Source organism: Physeter macrocephalus, chromosome 19 (genome assembly GCF_002837175.3).
Source record: "Physeter macrocephalus isolate SW-GA chromosome 19, ASM283717v5, whole genome shotgun sequence".
NCBI classification, from domain to species: domain Eukaryota; kingdom Metazoa; phylum Chordata; class Mammalia; order Artiodactyla; family Physeteridae; genus Physeter; species Physeter macrocephalus.
In genome coordinates, this window is record NC_041232.1 from 11,073,826 (window position 1) to 11,099,196 (window position 25,371).

The window sequence follows — 25,371 nt, forward strand, 5'->3', positions numbered from 1 at the left end:
GCCCCGGTCCGGGAAGATCCCACATGCCGCGGAGCGGCTTGGCCCGTGAGCCATGGCCGCTGAGCCTGCGCATCTGGAGCTCCACAGCAGGAGAGGCCACAACAGTGAGAGGCCCGCGTACCGCAAAAAAAAAAAAAAAAAAAAAAAATAAAATAAAATAAAATAAAAAGCCACCTTCTCCCAAAAGATACATGAGAAGCCCCAGGAATTGGGCAGTAAGACCTTTTTAGATGAATGGACACCCACATCTACAGGAATTCCAAGCACAGAGGGAAGGCAAGAGTGAAACAGCATTGAAAAGAAAATTTCCTTTGACTTGGATCTACATCTTTGAAAGCTTACAAAAGTCCACTTTCAACACGTCATTAAAACACTGTTCTTAGACTGCAGAGGTGCTGGCTCTGACTCTCCCAGTCACTACCCTTCAAGGCATTATCTTAGGAAGCTCTCCTAAGAGATATCTGCAGACAGAAATAAGTCAAGAATGGTGACCAGCAGCAAAGAAAAATAAGAAGCATCTGAGAAATCAGCTTATTAGAGGTGAAACCAATACTAAATCAGTTCTTGCTTACTTTGTCATAGTCATATTGTGAAGAGCATCTGCTATCAAATCTAAGGTATAGGCAGCGAGCTCCCGGGATATGGACAGTTTCTTTAAATTTATAGTTGTCTCTGACAGGATGGACTGTTTCCACAGTCTTCCCAGCAGCCCATGGAGCAGGAATCTTTAAACCAGTGAGAAACCCTGGCTCTTCCTTCTCTTCCAGCATTCTAAAACCAAAGAGAAAGTGATTGAGCTTAACAGCAAGAAAAGGAAAATGTATACACAATAAAATACAAAAGGTTAAGAAATTTTCCTTTAATTTTCCACAACATACAGTATGACAACACTGTAACCAGAAACATTTTTAACATTCCTATATCTAAGGTTCTTTTTTCTTTGTTAGACAATATATTTGCATTTTCCCCCCTTTTTTCAAGGGGGAATCCCAATTCATATCCAGGAGATCTTGCCAACCCTCATTTTAAATTCCTCGGGGCGGGGCGGGGGGGGTGGGGAAAGATACTGTAAAGGACCTTTAAGATTGGCCACTTTCCAAATCCCACAGCAAGTGTCCTGTAAAGTTTCCTTTTGTTTATATCTAAATGTCAATTGTTGAAAAACCCATGAGTCTGCATGACTATTTTTACTATAATTTTTACTAAAGTGCCTTGAAAGTTCCTCTTCTCTACTGTATTTGAACTCTCAAGGACTTCACAGCCCAAGGCTGTGGAATACAAACTCCTGTACCCTAAACTTAGCTCTTGTGGAATTCTCTTACTCCCTTTCAGCTCTGCGCTATCCAATGTGGGGGCTACTTAGTCAAATGTGGCCATTTAAGTTGAATCTAAATGAAACACAGTGTAAAATTCAGTTTCTTGTTCACATTGGCCACACAGCAAGTGCTCAGTAACAGCATGTGGCCGTGGCCAACAGCACCGAACAACAGAGATACAAATCTTCATCACCGCACAAAGCTCAACTGGACAGCACGCTGCTCTAGAGAAACCCGGAAGTCCTTCCTTTCTGATCAATGTTTTTAAAGACAGCTTTAGTGAGATGTAATTGACATATAATAAATGGCATATATTTAAAGTGCACAATTTGGTAAGTTTGGCCATATGTACACACCTGTGAAGTTTCCTCCATCCTCTTGGTAATCCAGGTGATCACTTCTTTGCTTTCTTTCACTAGAAATTACTTTGTATTTTCTAGAGTTTTATATAAATAGAATCATACAGTTTGTACTTCTTAGGTGGCTCTGGCTTCTTTCACTCGGCATAAGTATTCTAAGACTCATCTGTGTTGTTGAAAATATCAGTAGTTCATTCCTTTTTATTGCTGAGTAGGATTCCATCGTATGGATATACCACAGTGTGTTACCCCTTTACTTGTTGATGGACATTTGAGTTGTTTCTTGTTTTGGCCTATTCTAACTAAAGCTGTAAATGAACCTTCACAAAGTATCTGTGCTTTCTTTTCTTTTGTGTACATACCTAGAAGTGGAATAGCTGGGTCACACGGTAGATGTATGTTTACTTTTTAAAAAACTGTCAAACTGTTTGCCAAAGTCAAACATCTCCATTATTTGTATATGAGAACTTTTCCATTTTGAACTAATCTCTTGATCTGTGGGGAAATTTGTTCTAACCTGTTCCTATAATCTCCAAAGCAATTCTATAATTATCTGTAAAATTTTGCCCCTGAAGTCTCCTTCTTTTCCCAGTTAGAAAAATCATTGTTGTAAAAGGAGTACTAGCCTTTCACTGGAAGAAAACGTGGCAGAGGTTCCTGCAAGGAAGCAGCATCCCTTACCTCTCATCAGGGAACAGCCTGCCCTTCTGGTCTGATGCACCACATGGGGAACAGCCCGCCTCAGCAAAAACCGGACACTGGGTTTTGAGCAGCAAAGCCGTCTGAAACACAAAATCATCATGTCCTAAAGTGCTTACTTGTCAGTTATTGGGATGGTACTACAGCCAAACTTAGAATTCTCACTTAAATCATCTTTTTACAATCCTAGCCTGCTCTCTTTCACTAAGAAATGCTTTGCTACTTAGACCATTTAATATTGTTTTATTTAACACTGGAATGGAATATATCATTTATATTAGTTACCAATATCCAGCAAGGGCTCAGGAGACTAAATATAATGATAGGATCTCAGTTGCATCGTAGACAGCATTTTTACAGCTGACCGGCAATTAATATTTGTTAAAAGACTGCAGTAAGTAATTCAGTCAAACAAATTAAATGTTTTCCTTTAATATTTCAGCTTATTTTTATGACACAATGTTTTTCTTCATTCCATCTTTATTTTGCTTTATTTCCTGCTCCTGAAGAGCAAGTTCACTTTGGCACACCTAGGATCATACCTGACTGGTATAAAGTACCAGCTGCACTAGCTGAGGCATCAGGGCATCGGCCATGGTCAGAGTCTGTAAATTTGGATGCATCAGGGAGGTCAGTAACACAGGAAGAAGGTGACCGAGCATAGTAGCCTTAGTAACTTGTTCCAAGCCTTTTAACCTACAAAAGTTCAAGAAAACACACAGCTTAAGCAGTTCCCAAGCATGCAAAGAAGCTATTATCATTCTTTTTTTTTGTGGTACGCGGGCCTCTCATTGTTGTGGCCTCTCCCATTGTGGAGCACAGACTCCGGACGCGCAGGCTCAGCGGCCATGGCTCACGGGCCTAGCCGCTCTGCGGCATGTGGGATCTTCTCGGACCGGGGTACGAACCTGTGTCCCCTGCATCGGCAGGCGGACTCTCAACCACTGCGCCACCAGGGAAGCCCAGCTATTATCATTCTTATCTGACAAATTCTCTTAAACTGCACCTCCTTAAACTAGCTAAGCACTTACCTTTACAGCAATTCAGTCTACAAATTTCCCACCTACCATGAGGGAGAGGGAGAGAACAGAAATCTACTAATAGATTTCACGTCTGACCTGTGATTTTGCCCCCCAAAAAGTTTACATGGTGCATTTCACAGCACCTTCGAAGCACTTTATAAATGGGTTCTAAAATGCAAACAGCTACTCTAGTTACCACCTGCCAAGTCTCCTTGACTCTGGGGCTGCAGGTCACAGTGCTGCACTGAGTCCCTTATAAGGAGCCAGTGAATGGCTACAACACTGACTCAGCTGCCCAGAGCAGCAATACCCACTTCTGGCCTAGAGAAACTGGTTCATGTGGGGGACAGAGGCAGGCAGATTTTTAATCTGCCTTTAAAATCACGTTCTTTCCCCCCACCCCAGTGTTATTGATATATAACTGACATCACTTTATAAATTTAAGATGTACAATTAATGATTTGATATATGTGTATATTATGAAATGATCACCTAAAATCACACTCTTAATATCCCAATCCTCTGCTAGAAGAATTAAGGTATATGACTCACCCGAAGAAACATGTGCGTTATGTAAATTCTCTAAAACTGCTTAGGGTACTAGGGCTGGAACCGGAAACAAACCCCACGTCTCCCCAGCTCTCAGACTGTACTTCCTCCCCAGGGCAGATCTGCACCCCGTGCCAGCAGTGAACCTTACACGTCCTAACAAGCCCCAGTGCAACACCTTTCTGGATTATATTGTTCTCAGTTCCAACCTGCCCACCTACTCTCTGGGAGTGGGCGAGAAACAGGGACATGGGACAGACAGGGTTACTGGAGGAAATACACATTGCATGATTGTTTCAGATCAGCATCTCAACACTGAAATCATCAATAAACACAGGATGTAACTCATCTTTGACAACAAACCACAGCAGAAATTTTAATGGGGAGTACGGAGAAAGAACTTTAGTACTAGGAAAGAGAAGTTTACCCTCTACACAGATTACTCCTGTATTTGGAGAAATAAAATTACAGTAAAATCTTGAGATATCATGTCAGTGTCATCTTTTGCATAGCAGTTAATTATCTGTATCACTAAGTCACTTCTACCTCCCTAAAGTACTTACCATAAGGGAACTAAGTGCACATAGTGCTGAGTTAGATAATTAAAAGAAAGGCCAATTTGGAAGTGATGATGGTAGAAGACCCAAGTGACAGAGATGATGGTGTCCACCACACCTTGCTACCCTTAGATCATGGCTGTCAGCCCAGTCCCACCTAAAAGCACCATTAATTGAAAGTTCAACTGTGTTTGGCTTTGAAACACTTGCCATTTCAACCTATTCTCACAAAGATCCCTCTATATTAAATGAACATTTGATGTCCTCTTCTAAAAGATTTCCCTTTCATAGCAAATTCTTCTTCCTGAATGGCAGCAGGTCACAGTTCACAACCCATTTCCTCACCTCTGCTCCCGGTCAGCTATGTCACTATTTATGAGGGCAGTTGTGACCTGCTGTAGCATTTCCAACACTTCATCACATCCAGTCAGGATTTGGGTGGCAAGAGCCAAAATACTGACCTTTAGCTCCTAGGTAGAAAATATCATAAAATTATTTGTAAGCTTTGTGATGAATATACACTTACAATGACAACACGAAATGATGTATTTAATGATGCATTTCCAAATTAAATAATGAGGTGGCCAGAATAAGCCCAAAGCAGTAAATTCCGCTAGGATGGCAAGGAACAATTTGAGTTGGGAGGCTAAGGTCTGGAGTGCTGACAGAAATACGCAGTATTTCACGGGGAGCACACCGAGTCCCCAGGAGAAAAGGCATTTCTCCCATCCCCTCCAGCACAAGAGAGCTCCCGGTGGCCAGCCCGGAAAATGTCCAGGTGGAAGATTGCCTTGGGTGGTATGAGGATAGCTAAAGAGAAAAACAGAACAGTAAAAGGCGCATGTATAGGCGGTGAATAAAATGAGACAAAAACACAACATTCTGAAACAGTACAAGGGACCTTTTTACTTAATGATTTAAACCATTACACTTGAAAAGAGGCAAGTTAAAAAATTCAACTGAAGTAGCAGGCAGTTACAGGCTATTAAACATTAAAAATAACTATTGGAGAGTTCATGGGAGTACAAATACTAAATAATGTGTTAAGAAACACTAGTTAAGATCATAGAAATGTTTAGTTTACAGTTATTTTCTTTTAGGGAAAAAAAAATACAACCAAACTAACCCTTTAGGTGAAATCTATATCTTTTATTTTTCCCAGAATTCCTAGACAAGCCAGCCTACTACTCTGCCTTTACCAAGAGTATTTCCTTCCATGGGTTAATTAAGAATTTACAACATTTAGCCTTTCAAATAAAAAACATTGGTTTTCATTGTTGGAATTTTCTGGAGTCTTTTTGGGGTATTATTTAGATATTTTTATCATTAAGAGAAAAGGAATTCTGAACTGACTAGATGAGAAAAATCACGGCTTAAGTCATACTAATCCTATCAGCCTTCATCTACTGACTACACACCGGCAGCAGCACATCCAGCTACTGCACAGGCCTCAGCTCTAATCCTCACTGCAGCCTCACAAGGGAGATGTTATGGTCCCTTTTTACTGATTAGGAAACTAAGGCAAGATAAGTTAATAGTGTCAGCAATTTAAATGATTAATTCAGGTATTTCTGCCTGTTTAAAAATTGATTACATGAGATAAACCCATAAATATGAACTAGCAGATATGTGAAATCTCTCGGCACGTGGGATCCTCCCAGACCGGGGCGCGAACCCGGTTCCCCTGCATCGGCAGGCGGACGCGCAACCACTGCGCCACCAGGGAAGCCCCTAGAGTGGTTTTTATCTTTAACTATGGCCTCCTTAGTTAATTTTTTAGTGTGTTTTAGTCAACATTTTAAGGAAGAATCAAGTTATTGATTTCTCTAATTCTCCCACAAAGATAAAATTCTGAAGAACAATGCAAACAACAGCCTCAAGCATCTGTCAAAATTATAACAACTACAGCTATAAAAAAAAAAATCTGTGGATTGCTATAAATTGCCATGTGGGAACAAATTATTGAGTTTACACAGAAGCTAACTTAAAAATAATTACCGAAAATGGAATGAACTATATAGGTTCAGGAATTATTCAACATAAGGACTGTGAGAAAATTATCACCTTTTTAAATTATTTGAATCAAGAGAACATAATAAACCAGCCAAAATGTCAAAACTGTTTAAAATGTTATGCTCCCTGATTTATCTATATCTATATACATATACACATATACATACAAATATATATATATATTTATATACAAAACTTTCAGGTACGTATGAGATCACCTGTAAGTGCCATATTTTATAGTTCTTAAAAAGAGATGAAAATAAACAAAGGCACAAAAAGACTGACAGGAGCACGTGGATAACACATTATGAGAGTGTCACAAATATGGTAACCACTGTGCAATGACATAAAAATCTATGAAATGAGCGACCTAATATTACCTCGCACAAAAATATAAGCCACATGGTGAAATCTGACGTCATAATACACAGAAATTTAGCCATTTAAGCTGTGTTTTACACACTAGGTAGAAAGCATTGTTAGAATAAAGCTTGGTGTTTACCTGTACCTTCAATGTCTCTCCCTGCAAGGAGTTGTCACTGTCATCATTCTCATCAGGTTTAATCAAAACAGTGTTACTGAGAAGGTGGTTCTGAACTGCCATCAGATAGCGCAGGCAGGAGGATGCAGCCTTTAATACAAATAAGGGCATTTAAATGACCTAAACCCTACTGAAAGAAGGGCTCATGTAATCCTCATGTTTTTTAAAGATTTTGACAAGGGAAGCAAAAGAGAAAGTACAGAAAACAGACCAAGTTAGTTTCTCAGGTGACTTATTTCCACATGGCTTTTGATACATACTTTGACACATTTACCATAACTTTCTGCCTTCTGCTACATAGTTCTCACTAATCGCTCCGATACTTGAATTTTTGCCTCTTAATAATTAATTCTTCCTACCCACTCTTCCCCTCACATGCATCTCCATGAGAGAAGACTACCCAAACCCTTAAAAGAATCTTTTACTTCTTATCAGTCTCTGTAAAACACTGATGGTTTAGAAAACAATACTAAATTAAAAATTAATAGAAGGGAAATACCCAGTATTTTTAACACAATGAAAACATCCAAATTCAGTCTAACAATTTATTGCACCAAGACATTTAAGCAGGAGGAATAAAGTCTTTGGAGAAAGTACTTGAAGTGGATTTGTCTAGTTCTACATTTCTAAGACAAGCACAGTCATTCATTGACTTTCATCACTTAAGTCTGTCCTTGCAAAGTATAAGTATGTGTGTCCACACACACTTCAATACAGTAAAATGAAAACAGGGAAACTTGATGTAATTTTGCTTTCATTAAACACATTTTTACTTACAGGCACAGTTGAAAGGAGTTTTTGAAAATCATCTTTAGAGACAGTTTGGCACTTGGTGATTAAGATACAGGATTCTCGTACAACAATCTTCAAAATGTAGTGTAAAAGTTCGTCATTTAGTCTTTAAAATGCAGGAAAAATGTAACAATAAGATACTAATGGTTTAATAATAAAAGGATAAAATTTATACAATGGGTACAAGATGACAAATAGAAGATACAAAATTCACTGGTTCTCTAAGTAAACCATCTTACTCAGTAATGATTCTAACAACTAGGTATATTATCTAAATCAAATTTATGGAAACACAATGGTACTTAAGCACCTAGTTCAAGTATTTTATAAATAGCTTGAGAGACACACCTTCTTCCCCTCACCAGCTCGAACCACACCTTCACCCTCTCTCACAGACTAGCAATTTGATGACACCCTCCACCAAGATTTCTTAAATAAGCTCCACCTGTTATTTCTGCTACGTACCCTTCTTCCAGGCTCAAGTTATTTTACTCATTAAACTGAAATGTGCTATTATCATTTCCTAGGGCAACTGTGGGATTTATTATCTTTCAACTGATCCACAGGTTAGACTTAACATGCCAATTGTCATATAAGATATTACAGGAGACTAAAGTTGATCAAACACATTTAACTGTAAATTAACTACTGAGAAAAACACATAGAAAAGGCTAGCAGTGAATAACATAACATAACATCACCTGTAATGATCATCCTCCTCACTGCCAAATCGGTTGTTTTGAAGCTGTTCAGCTAAATTGGTTAGGATCACATCCCGCAGCTGGGAGAGGCCACTGTTTCTCTCTCCTAACACAGAACAAAGCTCCATAAACTACCTTGATAATTACACTTAGAAAACTGATGTTATTTTTTTAAAAGTTTTTAAATGAGCAGACTGTCGACAATCTAGGGGCACCAGGCGTATGTACTTAAACAACAGCAGCAAAAACTGTATCACAACCAATCAGACTTTCTTTAACCAGTACATCCTGATTTAAGTGTAGTTACTGTCTTGACATTTCAGGAAGTGTGATTTCTAATTCCTCAAACTAATGTTGCTTATAAATGAAGGGTGTCTTTAACATGGTGAATTTTGTCGTTGTCATTGAGTCTAACTTTAAAAGTTGGATTTTAATGCGTGGGGGAAAACTGGCTTAGAAATCCCAAGAAATCATTACCTTTAATGTTCATTAAACATCTACAGTCAGGTACATTATGCTACACAGTGGGGATAGAAAGAGGTTTATAAAGCTTGACAATACATAGAACATGGTTTCTGCTTTCACTCTAGTTTAAGTGTTGGCATATGTGCATTTTAAAAATAACACTGAGATCAAGCCTCGGTAAATTTAAGAAAACTGAAATCATATCAAGTGTATTTTCCAGCCACAACACTATGAGATTAGAAATCAATTACAGGAAAAAAACTATAGAAAACACAAACACACGAGCTAAACAATCTGCTACTAAATAACCAAGAGATCACTGAAGAAATCAAGGAGGAAATCAAAAAATACATATAAACAAATGACAACAAAAACATGATGACCCAAAACTTATGCAATGCAACAAAAACAGTCCTAAGAGGGAAGTTTATAAAATAATGTTGACTAACAGATATGAAGAAAAAAAAATTAAAATTCAGTCATTTCCTTAGGGACAAAAAAGGATGTTTTTTCAAGGGTAATTAAAGGATAATTCTCACCTTCTGTTAAGACCAGCTTAAGTAAGTTATTGATTTCAGTTTCACCTGGGTACAAGATATTTAAACCAGAGCTGAAATGACAGAAAAGTCGAAAAGCTTTTAAACACGTTCTAGAAAATCCCAACTCTAAATATTTAAATTTTTATTAAAAGATGCCAGTTTGAGTACAGTTTCACCCCTAAGAAAGCAACTGAAACTAAATTCACTGTTGTGATGTAGTCCAATGACCTCCCTGATAAACAGTATCCCTCTCCTTCTCATATTTGTGAATTACCAAAATGATAACTTATCTGAGGCTAGATGCAGAACTGGTTAAAGAGAATTGAGCTATAAAAAGTCAACGTATGGAAATCCAAAAAAGAGGGGAGATATGTATACGTATAGCTGATTCACTTTGCTGTACAGTAGAAACTAACACAACATTGTAAAGCAACTATACCCCAATAAAAATTAATTTAAAAAAAAGTCAACGTAGTCAAACCAGCTGTATGCAGAATGTGCCAAAAAATCATTTGGGAAGTCAGTGGCAGAGCAAAGACTACAATCCAGGTCTATCTGCTGCCAAAGCCTGTTTCTTAACCACCTTGCCACACTTTGACCCAAATGAGAAGAACATCCACTTGCAAACCACCAAAATATCTATTTAAAGGGATTTTTTCTGGTCCTGTTTTAAGATCTGAAAGTGAGATAAGGAGTGTATGTACATGGACAGCTTGAGTCCTCTGGGAGTGGGGCCACAAACTTCTCTCCAGTTAAATTATCCTCTACACGTGAGGTCCTGACTGTGGGCTGGGGTAAGAGACATCCAGGCAACCATTCTGAAGGGAAAGTTACAATGCAGTGCAGGAGAAGCCTTCTGCAGAGAGCACTGAGAAAATAAGGTGCTGATTACCTGATGGCAAGGCAGACTTCCTTCTGAATTTCAGGACAAATTTGATCTTTTGGTGCCATCAACAACTGCCAAAGAAGCAACCCCGACCGTCGAATGATGTCTCGATTCCTTTCAGTTTGTGGGCTGAAGAAAAATTTAAACACCACCTACAGAAACATAAGGGGTATATCTGAAAATGTTAATTCTACTGGGGATAAAATTATCCCTATGAAGAAAGAACATGCTAGTTATTCTTTTTTTTTTTCACACTAGTTATTCTTATGAATAAAATACCCAGGTGGATTTTTAACCACAATCGCTTCTATTGTGTAATGGTATAATTATAGTAAATATTTTACATATATTAATTGCAATGAGCTATCAATACATATAGCAATATTCCATTAACTGCAGTGCTATGAATATGATGATAATTCTAATTACAGGATTAGAATGTGGTAAGATGCAAAACAGGAATGTTATTACATTTTTCTTCTGGTAGAAATTAGTTGACTGAAGCCAAGGTTTGTGTTTCTTTTTCTCTATTTTATTTATCTCAAAACAGTGTATTTACCTGAAAGACAACGAGAATGCAGCGTATGATACAGGTGTCTCCATTAACCATGGCCTTCTCCATAATGTCACAAATACTGCTAAGATGGTGTGCTTCAATTGGATGCTGCTTGCCCAAGACACTTGTGATTGGAAGATTGGGGTTGGTAGCAAGAAGATTGAGTTGGTGTATGCACATCGCACCAACGTGGTGCAATAATTGGTTTATAACCTCATTCGTGGTTATAGCCTCTTCTAGAAGATGAAAAGGAAAGTCAGTGAGGAAAGACATCTCTGGGTGTCCACCAAGGAACATACCCCTGACTTGCAAAAGGTGCACGCACACCAGAAGAGACTATCTTGGCTCCAATCTCTCCCACTACTGCTGGAGAACCCTTTCCCCTGCCACAGAATGCTGGGGTGAAAACACTTGGGAATTTCCATTTTTTTAAAGAGCATAAGTAGCTACCACTTCTTGAGTCCTTTCCATATGCTAGACAATGGGCCGAATGCTTTACATGCTTTACCTTACAATATCATTATCAACTTAGACTATTTTAGCCCTGTTTTGCAGGGGAGTGACTCAAGAATTAGAGAGGTTCAATAACTCGCCCTAGGTCACACAGCTACTAAATGGTAGAGCTGGGATTTGAATTCAGGCCATCTCAGCTCAGATCCCATGGTGGTAACTATTCTAGAAAAATCTCTTCATCTTCTATGCCTTCTCTCTGGTAAAACCCACCACGCTCCCCAGCCGAGAAATATCTCCTCCCATGGTACCTCAAACATTTTGATCTCATTTAGTCACCACAGCCTAGACAGACATCAGTTCAACCTTGGTTAAAGAGAATTGACAAGCATCCTCTTATATAATAATAAATGCCTCACGATACTTATAGACATTCAGGGAATGGAGGTGAAAATAATCTAAACAGGCAAAGTACAGAAAAAAAAGATTGCTTTTTTCCTTAAACCAGCTGAAATGAACTGCATAAAAGAAACAAGAAAGTAGGTAACCTTGGAGAGTCAGGCTTGGGTGGGGTAACCTTAGAGCTGCAAAAGGATTGTGGGCACCATGAGCTATGAGGAAAGGACTCAAGGAAAACCTATCGGAAGGTAAACCTTGCCAAAACTAAACTTTTCAATTGCATATTAACCCTAAGGCCTGGCTGGGTCCCCCTCTCTTCTGTGCCTTTATGAGTCCTTGATCTTACAACAACAGAATTCAGGTTAGTATTGTTCATCTTCACCAAACACTTTTTGAAAGGTACCTTTGGGATCTACCCAAATAACTGAGGTCTTTAAATTTCATTCTGAGTTAGATGGGAAGTCAGTGGAGGTGTCTGAGCAGAAGAGTGACAGATCTGACTATGCAGATTGTAAAAGACTCTAGCTGCTGTGTGGAGATAAGCCTAAGCAGGGTGGAGGAGGGCAACTGCAGGGGAAATGGGAAGACCAGTGAGGGGGCTACTATGATAATCTGGGTGAAGATGATGGCCTAGACTAGAGTTGTAGCAGCAGAGATACAGGGAAATGGTTAGACTTGGAATACATCTTGAAGATGGGAGCTGACAGGATTTGCTGATGTCCATTTGGATATGGGGTATTAGAGAAAGAAAGTCAAAGATAACTGTAATTTTTTGGTCTGAGCATATGAAAGAATAGTGATCCATATACTGGAATATGGAGGACTCGGTAGGTGTAGATTTGTAGGGGGGAGATACAGGCAGTTTGTTTTTGACATGTTAAGTTGAAGACGTTAGATATCCAAGTGGAGACGAATACATATAGACTGGAGTTGAGGCAAGAGGCTTGGAGATAATAATTAGGGAGTCACAATATATAAATTTCTTCTTTTTTGCTGTTTTACAAGATACAATTTACACATACCATGAAGTTCACCCATTCTAAGTGCACAAAACAATGTTTTTTGTTTTTTGTGTTTTTTTGTGGTATGCAGGCCTCTCACTGCTGTGGCCTCTCCCGCTGCAGAGCACAGGCCCCAGATGTGCAGGCTCAGCGGCCTAGCCACTCTGCAGCATGTGGGATCCTCCTGGACCGGGGCACGAACCCGCGTCCCCTACATTGGCAGGCGGACCCTCAACCACTGTGCCACCAGGGAAGCCCCAAAACAATGTTTTTTAGTAAATTTATACAAATACCAAAATCAAGAGTGAAAGCAGAGAAATTACTACTGAGCCTATAAAAATTAAACTAATTATAATACTAGGAGCAACTTTATGCTAACAAATAAGAAAACTTAGATAAAATGCACAAATTTCTAGAAAGATACAACTACCAAGATGAACACAAGAAGAAACAGAAAATCTAATAGATAATTCCAAAGTCTCAAAGTACCACCACCTCCAAAATATTAATTACTGTGGTAATTAACATATGTCTCTGATGTTTTTCCTTCCAGGAGGTGGAGCTTAATTCCCCTTCCCATGAGTGTGGGCTTCATGTCTTGCTTCTAACAAATTGAACATGGAAGGGAAAGAAGCTTTCTTCACTTTGCAGTGAAGAAAACTGGCATTTAAACCAAGTGATCAATTTTAATATCACTAGTAATAAGTCATGTTGCTATCATGTACCCTGTGATATGATGTAATGAGAAAAGCACTTTCCCTCTGTGGTATTCTTCCCCCAAATCTATAACCTCAGTTTTAAAGGAGAAAACAACAGATGACTCCAAACTGAGGGAAATTCTACAAAATATCTGACCAGTGTTCCTTAAAAGTGTCTTCTTCTATTCTTCAGATAGGATAACTCTATCCATCTATATCCAAGTTTGCTGATTATTTCTCCCACCATCTCAAATCTGCTATAGAGCTACTCCAGTGATTTTTTTCCCTTCAGTCATTGAACTTTTCAAATCAAGAATTTCCAACTGGTTCTTCGTCTTTTTTTACTATAAATTCTGTGTTGAAATTCTATGTTTAATCATGGTCATCATACTTTTCTTTAATCTTTTAAACATGGTTTCCTTTAGGTCTTTGAATTTATTTCTAAAGGCTGCTTTGAAGTCTTCATCTGCTAAGTCTAATATCTGAGTTTTGCCTGCAGTGTTTAGCTACTGATTTCTCCGCTCACTTTGTTTTCTTAAATTCTTATTTCTATTTTCGTTTTTACTTTCTTTCATTTGTTTATTTTTATTATTCTCATTTTTATTTTTAAGCCTGCCTTCCTAGTGGTCACCTCGTCTGAGTCAGAGGTTGTGCTCAAACACCCTGAGCCAGTAATACTTCCACCCTGGATGGAGCCACGTTTTCTGGGGGAAGCACATCAAAGTTTAGGCAGTTTTAAACTATTCCGTGGTTTTCACCTTCTGTGGGCCCTCTCAAATCTCTGCATGTGTATGCAGGCTCATTTTCAGCCAGGCTTGTGTGAACAGCTTGGGCCTTCTCTGGCTTCTTCTATGCAGATGTCTGGGGAGCTTACGAAGGCCCTTTGTAGCTTTCTCACTACCCACATCTCACTAGTAAATTTCTGGCTAGTTTGCTGGTTCGATGCTTGCCCTAACCAGGACCACAACCTCAGGCTAGCTAAGCCACTGGTTGTCTCTGTTTGTTTGCCACCAAGACCACTACTGTTACTGACATTGCTGCTGTGTGTGAGTTTTTTTCCATGCTGTCCATGCTGTGCTCCAAATCAGTCAGCCCCTTCTGGCAGCCAAGCTGCTGGCTTCCATGATCTGCCCCACCCTGATGGAATTACTGCACTGACCAAGCTTAAGGTAGGGGACAGGAGTGTCCGCAGCTAAGAACATCACAGACTTCTACTGTTCTTAGCCAAAGTTCAGTGTTTTTTTTTTTTTATGAATACTGCATCTCAATTTGGTATATGCTTTTGGTCAAATTCCAGAGCCTAGAAATAGTTAATTTTTTTTTTAGTTGGCATTTTAATTTTATAGAAATAGTTATTTTTGGTAATTCAGTCCATTTTATCATTGCTTTATCAGGAGAGGATTTGCTGAGCTACTCACTACACCATATATACCACTATAGTTGACTTTGAAGTCAAAAGATTTCACATTAATATTAACTTATATTAAGAATCTCAATATTAAGAAATATAAACGTCCTTTACCAGATAGTCTATCAAAATTGTAAGTTTGGGCTTCCCTGGTGGTGCAGGGAATCAGCTCAGATTCCCTGAGAAATCCGCCTGCCGATGCAGGGGACACGGGTTCGTGTCCCGGTCCGGGAAGATCCCACATGCCGCGGAGCGGCTGGGCCCGTGAGCCATGGCCACTGAGCCTGTGCGTCCGGAGCCTGTGCTCCACAACGGGAGAGGCCACAACAGTGAGAGGCCCGCGTACAACAACAACAACAACAAAATTGTAAGTTTGTGTATAAGTCATTTGTTATTAATGCAAAACATTATAACAGCATATATAATCCCATGCCAAGTACAAATAAAGAACGAACTTCTGTCCCAAAGTTCTGACAATTTCAGAAGGGACATAACAATTTTCCTTTAAAAAAGTCTGTGGAGGGGCTTCCCTGGTGGCGCAGTGATTGAGAATCCGCCTGCCAATGCAGGGGACATGGGTTCGTGCCCCGGTTCGGGAGGATCCCACATGCCGCGGAGCGGCTAGGCCCGTGAGCCATGGCCGCTGAGCCTGCGCGTCCGGAGCCTGTGCTCTGCAACGGGAGAGGCCACAACAGTGAGAGGCCTGCGTACCGCAAAAAAAAAAAAAAAAAAAAAAAAAAAAAAAAGTCTGTGGACCACCTCAAAAGCTCTATTTATTTACACATTTATTTGCTTAATCATAAACCAATCAGATAATAAGAATTCTAGGTTTCTAAATTCAAAGAGGGAAGGCTGTTGACACATTTTGCTGCTTGGGCTATGTTCCCACTTACTAATGCTGCTGTACTCCCTCCTATTTCATGGGAGGAAAATCTCTTCCTGTAGGACTATGAGTGCACCTCACCTTTAGGCTCAGTGATGATATGGCTGACTCCAAGTCTCTGACAGACGTAATGGAAGGCCTGATTCCCAGGATTACACCATTGATCGATATAGTCATTCGAGCATGTCCATAGCATGTTGTTCACTGTATCGTAACAGGCACCTGCAAAAAGAACATCCTTTATTCAACTATCATACCATCCACTGCTTGATACATACTTCCCATAAGCAGTGCTAAAGAATGAAAGGGCAAGGATTCTCCCCAGTGCTGGCAAGCCACATCCCACATCCCCCTAATGCTGGCAAAGCATTAGATTGGGGCTCAGTAGGAAGGCGGGATTCAATGTCTACTTGGCTCAACTCATATGTGAGAATGGAATAAGTCTCATGGAATAGAAAGTTTTTAATAACTGACTTACATGTGACCTTTTTAATTCCAAAAAGGATTTAAGTGGCTTACAGTAAAACCCAGGTACAACAGGACTAATTAACATTAACACACAGTAAAAGCCCTAGTAACTGAGCCCAAAACTTAGATATGAGCTCCCTAGGTGCCAAGGCAAAGAGAAAATCCAATGCGCTAACATAATGCTCATTTTCTAACAATAAGAAGTATACTAATCCCTCAAGGGAAAGAAACCTTTTTATGGCATGAACTTTAAGAAGAATTTGTTATAGACAACATTACACAACCTAACGGACAGTATCTTCAGTAGTAATTTATGCAGAGGAATTTCACATATGACAATTTCTTATATTAATCCTCACAATTAAAGAGTAGCATAAAAAAATTCTTTCAAGGAAACTAGAATACCATAGAGAATTAGCAAGACTTTTTAAGAGAAATTGCTTAAATTTTGAATTTTCCAAGGAAAATAAATGTGGGCATTTATTTCTTACCTAATCCTGGTACAAGAGCACCACGCCCCAATGAGCTTCCAGCAGCATCTATGAGATCAGCACGACTTGCGAATTGACCATCCGAAATATTATACACCAAGCTAGAAGCTAGGACTTCAGAAACAAATATTAAGCTGTTTAATAAGCCTTAAGATGATGGTTAGCTTAAACTTTAGCCTCTTAACAAGACTTTATAAAAATCACATCTTTTTTGGTTGTCTATTGGTGGTAACAATGAGGAGACAAAAGACACACATTAAGACCACAAAAAGAAAAGTGTCATAAAGCCTTTTCCAACACAGTGAACCATATTTTTGAAAGTGTTTTTAAAATCGCAACTTTTACATACAGGTTTTTTTCAAGATAGATTGTCAAAAGGGTAATTGCAAGAGGGGTTATGATTATTAACATCACAAGGTAACAATATTTACAAGAAATACTTTACATATATTTGGTGCTCAAAACAGGTTAGTGGATGTTTAGTTGCTATCCTTCCAAGCCCTGGCTCTAAAACTTGGAAACACTTCGGCCTTTTCCCTTAACACACGGAAGTGTAGTGATGAGAAGCATGAGCTTTAGGATTCTGAATTTGAATTCCAGCTCTACCACTTCCGTGTGACCCTGGGAAATTTACTGAACCTCTCAGTTTCCCCATGTGTAAAGTGGAGATAATAAAAGTTACCTACTTTATACAGTTATTATGAAGATTAAATGAGTTAAAATATATCAAGGATCTGCTTTTTTTTTTTTTTTTTTTTTTCCTGAAAAGGTTTTATTGTGGCTGCTGCTTTCCTCATGGCGGCCAGGACACTCCTCAGCTCCTCTTTCTTCCTCTTGGCACAGATGTATGTCCCCACCCTTTTCTGGATGAACTTGAGGGCCTGCTTGTTCTTGGAGACCCTGGCATGCCGCTCCATGGCATGCAGCTCCTAAGGGGCAAAGCCACACACCTTTTGGATCACATCTTGCAGGGCTGTGCCTCAGCCTGCTCATGTTCTTGGTCACCTGGTGGCCCTTGTTGAGGCCCACGGCCATGGGGCAGCAAGGAGCCATGGCGGCTGCTCTTCAATGGCTGCCATGGCAGAAGGGCCTAGCTGCTGTTATTGATATAACTTTCTTCCCCACTTTCCAACAGAAAATTCTAGCACTGTCTCTCAAGTTCCTTTTCCTTATTCCCATCACCCTAGTAATCCAAATTCTCATCACGCCTGACTTGAGCTATAATCTAAACTGTACTCTTTGTTTCTTTTCTATTTTCTATTTTTCTGTCCTGCACACCAACAAAATGGTCTTCTCCAAATCTCTTTTTCATTGTATTTACCATGCATATGCCTTTCCCCTATGTGGCCACTTATATGAATAATAGCCATTTTTCATGACTTAAACTCAAAACTTCATGAAGTCTCTCCCCTCTACCCCACTCAACAATGACCCTTTCTTCCTCTGATTCTGCAGCACTTACATCTGCTCCCCATGGTTCAGGAAGTGATACTGCATTGTATATCATTTTCTAGTTGTTTCACACACCTGCATCATGTCTCCCAACCAGACTATGAGCTCCTCAAGGCAAGCACCACTTTTCCCACTCACTGAGTAGCCACCACAGTGACCAATGTGGAACAGGACATAGAAGAAATTTAAGCATTTATTTATTTGTTGGTCTAAAATAGAATCACTGGGTAAGCTATATCCTCATGAAAAAAATGGCACCGTAAAGGCCTGTTTTAATCAAATGGGGCTAATTTCAGTTGAGTGGAAAAAACCATGTCAAGAAGACTAAAAAAGAGTTTCAGATAATTAATGGTCAATAAAAAGACAACCCAGTTTTAAAATGGACAAAGGATTTGAATAGACATTTCTCCAAAGAACATATACAAATGGCCAATCAGCACAAGAAAAGATGTTCAACATCATTAGTTGTTAGGGAAATGCAAATCAAAACCACAGTGAGATACCACTGCATACCCACTATGGAGTACAGCTATTAAAAAAAAAAAAGAAAAATAACAAATGTCAGAGAGGATGTGGAAAAATTGGAGCCATTGCTAATGAGACTCTAAAATGGTACAGCCGTTCTGGAAAACTGTTTAGCAGTCCCTCCGAAGCTTAAACATACAGGTACCACATGACCCAGAATTCTACTCCTACACATATACCCAAGAGAAATGACAACATGTCTACGCAAAAACTTGTACATGAATGTTCATAGCAGCATTATTCAAAACAGTCAAAAAGCAGAAACAACTCAAAAGTCAATGGATTATAGGGCTTCCCTGGTGGCGCAGTGGTTGCGCGTCTGCCTGCTGATGCAGGGGAACCGGGTTCGCGCCCCGGCCTGGGAGGATCCCACATGCCGCGGAGCGGCTGGGCCCGTGAGCCATGGCCGCTGAGCCTGCGCGTCCGGAGCCTGTGCTCCCCAACGGGAGAGGCCACAACAGAGGGAGGCCCGCATACCACAAAAAAAAAAAAAAAAAAAGTCAATGGATTATATTCATACAATCAAGTATGATTTGTGCTACAACATGGGTGAACCTTGGAAACATTATGCTTAAAAAAAAAAAAAAGCCAGTCACAAAAGCACATATATTGTATAATTCCATATATTTGAAAAGTCCAGAATAGGTAAATCCATAGAGTCAGAAAGTAGATTGGTGGATGCCAGGGGCTGGGGAAAGGTGGGGATAAAGGGAGTGATTGCTAATGGGTATGGGGTATCTTTTTGGAGTGATGGAAATGTTCTAGAATTAGATTGTGGTGATGGTTGGACAACTCTGAATATATTAAAAACCACTGAACTGTATACTTTAAAGGGGTAAATTTCATGGTACGTAAGTTATAACTCAATAAAGCTGTTATTTTTTTTTTTTTAAAGAGAGTAGTAAATTTACATCATTTACCCGAGGGCTAAAGGGGGCATCCTGGTCACATGTTAGAGAAAACAGGCTGTTGAGAAAAAGTCTAACCCATTTGATTCTAAAAGAAAAAGAGGGCTTCCCTGGTGGCGCAGTGGTTGCGCGTCTGCCTGCTGATGCAGGGGAACCGGGTTCGCGCCCCGGTCTGGGAGGATCCCACATGCCGCGGAGCGGCTGGGCCCGTGAGCCATAGTCGCTGAGCCTGCGCGTCCGGAGCCTGTGCTCCGCAATGGGAGAGGCCGCAGCAGAGGGAGGCCCGCATACCACAAAAAAAATAAATAAATAAAAGAAAAAGAGAAGACTTCCCTGTTGGCGCAGTGGTTACGACTCTGCCCTCCCAATGCACGAGGCCCGGGTTCGATCCCTGGTCAGGGAACTAGATGCTGTACGCATGTCACAACTAAGAATTTGCATGCCACAACTAAGGAGCTGGCGAGCTGCAACTCAGAAGCCTGCGAGCCACAACTAAGGAGCCCGGCTGCCGCAACTAAGGACCCCACATGCCACAACTAAGGAGCCCACTGACCGCAACTAAGGATCCTGCTGGCCACAACTAAGGAGCCAGCCAGCGGCAACTAAGGAGCCTGCAAGCTGCAACTAAGGAGCATGCTTGCTGCAACCAAGACCTGGTGCAACCAAATAAAGAAAATAAATATTTAAATAAATTAATTTTTAAAAAGTAAAGACAGAAGACTTTTGGAGTTGTTATGAGTATCTAAATCCCAAACACGTGCCACTACTTGAAATGGCCTAAAAGTTAAGTTGATACTAGATAAATGGTTTTATTTAAGCTGCTGAGGTTAAATTTACATCTGCAGGTTAAAGTTTGAGTAAGAAATGCTTTTTTTTTTTTTTTTTTGCAGTAGGCGGGCCTCTCACTGTTGTGGCCTCTCCCGTTGCGGAGCACAGGTTCTGGACGTGCAGGCTCAGCGGCCATGGCTCACCGGCCCAGCCACTCCGCAGCATGTGGGATCTTCCCAGCCCGGGGCACAAACCCATGTCCCCTGCATCAGCAGGCGGACTCTCAACCACTGCGCCACCAGGGAAGCCCAGAAATGCTTTTTTAAACATCTAAATGTGAAATATAATCCTTCAATGGAATTACTGTAAGCAAATTATTTTAAAAAGACAGAATATGAAATTTTGGGAAATGAAAATAAGTAAACTGATTTTAAAACATTTTAATTTTACGTGCCTAAACAAATTTTAAGGAAGAAAAGGAATGTTAAAAAAAAGGTGTTACCATATATAAAAGGAATATTTTGGGTTTGTTTTTGTTTTTAGAAATACTCTAACATACTTTATTGCATATGATCACCAAACAATGGTGTGAGATACTATTAGCCTTTTATTTTTTACAGATGGGAAAACTGAGGCTCAGAGGGGTTAAATGATGTCCCTAAGGTAAGAAAGACAGAAAATGGCAATGTAAAAGGAACATTTTTTTATTCTATATTATTTTATCCTTTTTTAAATTGATTTATTTTTATTTAATTAATTTATTTATTTTTTGGCTGAGTTGGGTCTTTGCTGCTGCCCAAGGGCTTTTCTCTGGTTGCGGAGAGCAAGGGCTACTCTTCGTTGCAGTGCGAAGGCTTCTCATTGTGGTGGCTTCTCTTGTTATGAAGCATGGGCTCTAGGCACATGGGCTTCAGTAGTTGTGGCACACGGGCTCAGTAGTTGTGGCTCGCAGGCTCTAGAGCACAGGCTCAGTAGTTGTGGTGCACGGGCTTAGGTGCTCCGTGGCATGTGGGATCTTCCTGGACCAGGGCTTGAACCTGTGTCCCCTACATTGGCAGGTGGATTCTTAACCACTGCACCACCAGGGAAGCCCTATATTATTTTCAATTTAACTATTTGTCCACTCTGAAGCCAAAATCACATTGCTTTAATTACTATAGTATGCCTCCCTCTTTTATAAAAATATATGTACACTTATATCCCCATATCCCCTCCCTCTTGCGTCTCCCTTCCACCCTCCCTATCCCACCCCTCTAGGTGGTCACAAAGCACTGAGTTGATCTCCCTGTGCTAGGCGGCGGCAAACGTATAGCTGATTCGCTTTGTTATATAGTAGAAACTAACACAACGTTGTAAAGCAATTATACTCCAATAAAGATGTTTTAAAAAAAGAAATACATAAAAAATATATATATGTACACTTAACATTAATGAATTTTTGCATATATTATTTTGTATCATATACATTTTTATGTGTCCTAAAATGGAGGTATTTCACAGACTTATTTTCATAGCTCTCCAGTGGGTAGAGTTCTTGCAGTGTCAGTAAATAAAGTGGCAACTTTATTTATTATTTTATTTTATTTTATTATTATTATATTTTATTTCCTAAAATCTTCCTGACCTCATTATTATTTCTAGTAATTTTACAGGACAATAGTTTTCAGAAGTGTACTGTTATACCACCTTCAAAAATTTTATTTTTAATTCCTCCTAGCCTATAACTATACTGATAAAGTTTTTTGTTGTTATTGAAGAGCATCTGTAAACAGAGCAAGTGTAAAATCACTATTAGGAAAAACCTTAAATTTCAAAGTTAGGGACAAATTGGGAAAAGAGCCACAAATAAAGTTCACTTACTTTTTAAAGACGACAAACCACTTGTTCCACCAAAAAGAGACCGGGTAGCAGAGCTGCCTGATCCCCCTGGAGGTGGGACCAGCATCACCAAGTATGTACCACAGGTGTAAATGGGCGTCTTCCGAAGCATTTTTAGAGGAAGCCCACAGCTAGTATTTGCTGGTAAAAAGGAATGAAAATGGTGAGCAGAAATAGTTGACACACAGATTAATTTGATTACCAAACCAAATTAGAGTATAACAAAGGGGCCCCAAATTCTAACAAGAATGTACTCAGACTCAAAAAATAGAGCAAGAAATAATAAGCTAAGGGAAAAATAATGAGCTTCTGTCTCCACAGCCTGGTCCCAAGCCTCCTGGTTACATGATCTGAACATTTCTCAAAGGTGTTCCCAGTATTCAATATGTCCTTATGTCTTTTAAAAATCTTTCAATGGACTTGAGGACACGGGGAGGGGGAAGGGTAAGCTGGGACAAAGTGAGAGAGTGGTATGGACATATATACACCACCAAATGTAAAATCGATAGCTAGTGTGAAGCGGCACATAGCACAGGGAGATCAGCTCGGTGCTTTGTGACCACCTAGAGGGGTGGGAGGAAGACGCAAGAGGGAAGAGATATGGGGATATATGTATATGTATGGCTGATTCACTTTGTTATAATGCAGAAACTAACACACCATTGTAGAGCAATTATACTCCAATAAAGATGTTTAAATAAATAAATAAATAAATAAATAAATAAATAAATAAATAAATAAAATAAAAATCTTTCAAAAGAATGAACCCTCACATGGACTACATCTCAAAATAAAAGAAGAATCCTACTGTTTATGTTTCCCCCTAGGAAACTGTGCTCCAGCAGAGATCTTTTCATTTTATATAGTACAAATTGTTAACAGGTTTGTGATATTACATTCATTATAAACAGCTCTGAACATGGAATCTACCAGAAATTTCAACCCATAAGTAGTTAATAAAAGCTTTCACAATGTCTATCACAAAATAATTTTATGTCTGCAGAATTTATAACCCATGATATATTTTCTTTTTTTTAGGGTCAGTGACATAAACTATCATTAGGAAAATAATTATTGTATCTAACCAAGAGGTATAAAATGTACTTTAATTTCCCCTACTCACTGACAGATCTGAAAATGTAGGGTGAATTTAACGATTTTCTATATATTAGTCCAGTGAAGATTGACTATGGCAACAGAAAGTCAGAGTGTTTTACCTAGGAAGCTGTCAAGGTATAAAATATGACTGCCTACATGGACATAAAATTATCTTTAGATGGTTTAGATTAGAAAAATTAGACAAGTGAAACCTAATCTGTCATTTGCTTTGAATGCCTGTGGTTCTAAAAAGCTCCATTTTTTAAAATTCCAAGCCGCCAACAAGTATATTCTTCATTTAGGACATAAATCCAGTAACATAAATTTCCATAAGTAAGAAACCCAAAAGGGGCAACGACTGAAAAACTAGCAACTTTGTGAGCATAACCACACAAAGAGCATAACCACACAATCGTGGTTTTCACCAAGATGTTTTTAATATACATACTCTTATTAACGTGGTAATAGGTATTAGTTTATCACAGAATAAAAAATCCTAGACCCTCTGAATGTTGAATTAATTGTCAAAAGTTCACTTTGCCTATAACTGGTGAATTTTTATGTAGCAACCTCAGGTTAAATGAATACATAGAGAATATGCATAAAAGTATGAGTGAGATCACATGTTTAGAGTACAGATACCAGTTTTCACAGGATTCTAAATATACCCTTGCCTTCTGAGTCCACTTTCTGATATCACCCATGTTTTCTTATGTAACAAACATTCTTTTAGTATTTCTATTGTGCAGGATAGTATTCAATTTTCTCCCAAGGGACAAACCCAGATCAAGCCTTCAGCTTGTCAGGAAAATGTTTATTTAGGTAATAGCACTGTCCTCTACAAACTATTTCCTATAATTCAAATTATCCACATACCCAAGTTATAACAACTATTAATAAATTCCCTACTTACATTTGATACAATAGAGACCTGTGGAAGTAAAATACTATCCTTAAATTCTAATATGGACTAATAAGTATTTAAAATTTGATAGTCTCACAATGAATTAATCACAAATATTTTCTCTTCCTAACATTTCAATATATAAAAGGATTAAAGCATAAAACTGCATTAAATTCATTAAACATATATTAATTCAGATTCATTTTTCTATACATGGCTCTTTTTCTAGCCTGATCTTTTACTACAGGTCATGATTTGTTATAAATTCATGTAGTTGGTATGTAACATGAAAACTCCTCAAGAATAATGGTTCTTGACTTTGGGGGGGGGTCATAAATGACCTTGAAAATCTGATAAAAATTATGATGATACATATGTTATTTAAAACTTTGGGAGAGCACGTTTATGAACCTCTGAAAGGCTTATCCCCGTTAAGAATTCCTGCTTTAAAAGTACAGAACAGTGTGTTTAGAAGGCTACTTTTTATTGAGAAAAGAAGGACAATGAAAATACATAAATTTGTCTTTCTAAATTAATTTAATTTCCCTTTGCATAAAAAAACTCTGCCAGGATAAACAAAAACTAATAAATAGAGCTACCTATAGGGGGTAGGGTGGGGCAAATACTGAATATACCAAGACACAAGAGTAAGATTTCTCTGCATATACCTTTTATATTGTTTTCACTTTCAAACTCTGTAAACATATTATCTATTTTCAAATATTAAAGTGCAAACACTAAATGCCAAATTCCAGAAAAAGCAACCTCTGTTGTGGAAGGTTTGCCTCTTTTTTTCTTGGTCAAGAATGTATTTAGAAAAACTAAAAACAGAACTACCATATGACCCAGCAATCCCACTACTGGGCATATACCCTGAGAAAACCATAATTCAAAAAGAGTCATGTACCACAATATTCATTGCAGCACTATTTACAATAGCCAGGATGTGGAAGCAACCTAAGTGTCCAGCAACAGATGAATGGATAAAGAAGATGTGGCACATATATACAATGGAATATTACTCAGCCATAAAAAGAAATGAAAT

The 25,371-nt window shown here is 39.0% G+C and overlaps 1 protein-coding gene and 1 pseudogene across 1 annotated transcript in view; both read right to left on the minus strand.

Annotated features, from left to right (window-relative positions):
* The window catches only part of HECTD4 (HECT domain E3 ubiquitin protein ligase 4), a 197,188-nt gene that overhangs the window by 90,508 nt on the left and 81,309 nt on the right, over positions 1-25,371 (minus strand). Inside the window, exons 9-21 of the mRNA XM_055080495.1 lie at positions 22,307-22,465; positions 16,794-16,907; positions 15,916-16,056; positions 10,999-11,231; positions 10,446-10,591; positions 9,554-9,624; positions 8,550-8,655; positions 7,834-7,954; positions 7,018-7,146; positions 4,848-4,972; positions 2,917-3,070; positions 2,357-2,457; positions 573-771 (exon numbers count right to left, since the gene is read on the minus strand). Of these exons, the coding sequence (XP_054936470.1) occupies positions 573-771; positions 2,357-2,457; positions 2,917-3,070; positions 4,848-4,972; positions 7,018-7,146; positions 7,834-7,954; positions 8,550-8,655; positions 9,554-9,624; positions 10,446-10,591; positions 10,999-11,231; positions 15,916-16,056; positions 16,794-16,907; positions 22,307-22,465 (1,799 nt within the window). The remainder of the gene's footprint in view (positions 1-572; positions 772-2,356; positions 2,458-2,916; positions 3,071-4,847; positions 4,973-7,017; positions 7,147-7,833; positions 7,955-8,549; positions 8,656-9,553; positions 9,625-10,445; positions 10,592-10,998; positions 11,232-15,915; positions 16,057-16,793; positions 16,908-22,306; positions 22,466-25,371) is intronic.
* Positions 16,901-18,189, minus strand: LOC102993520 (60S ribosomal protein L36-like; annotated as a pseudogene).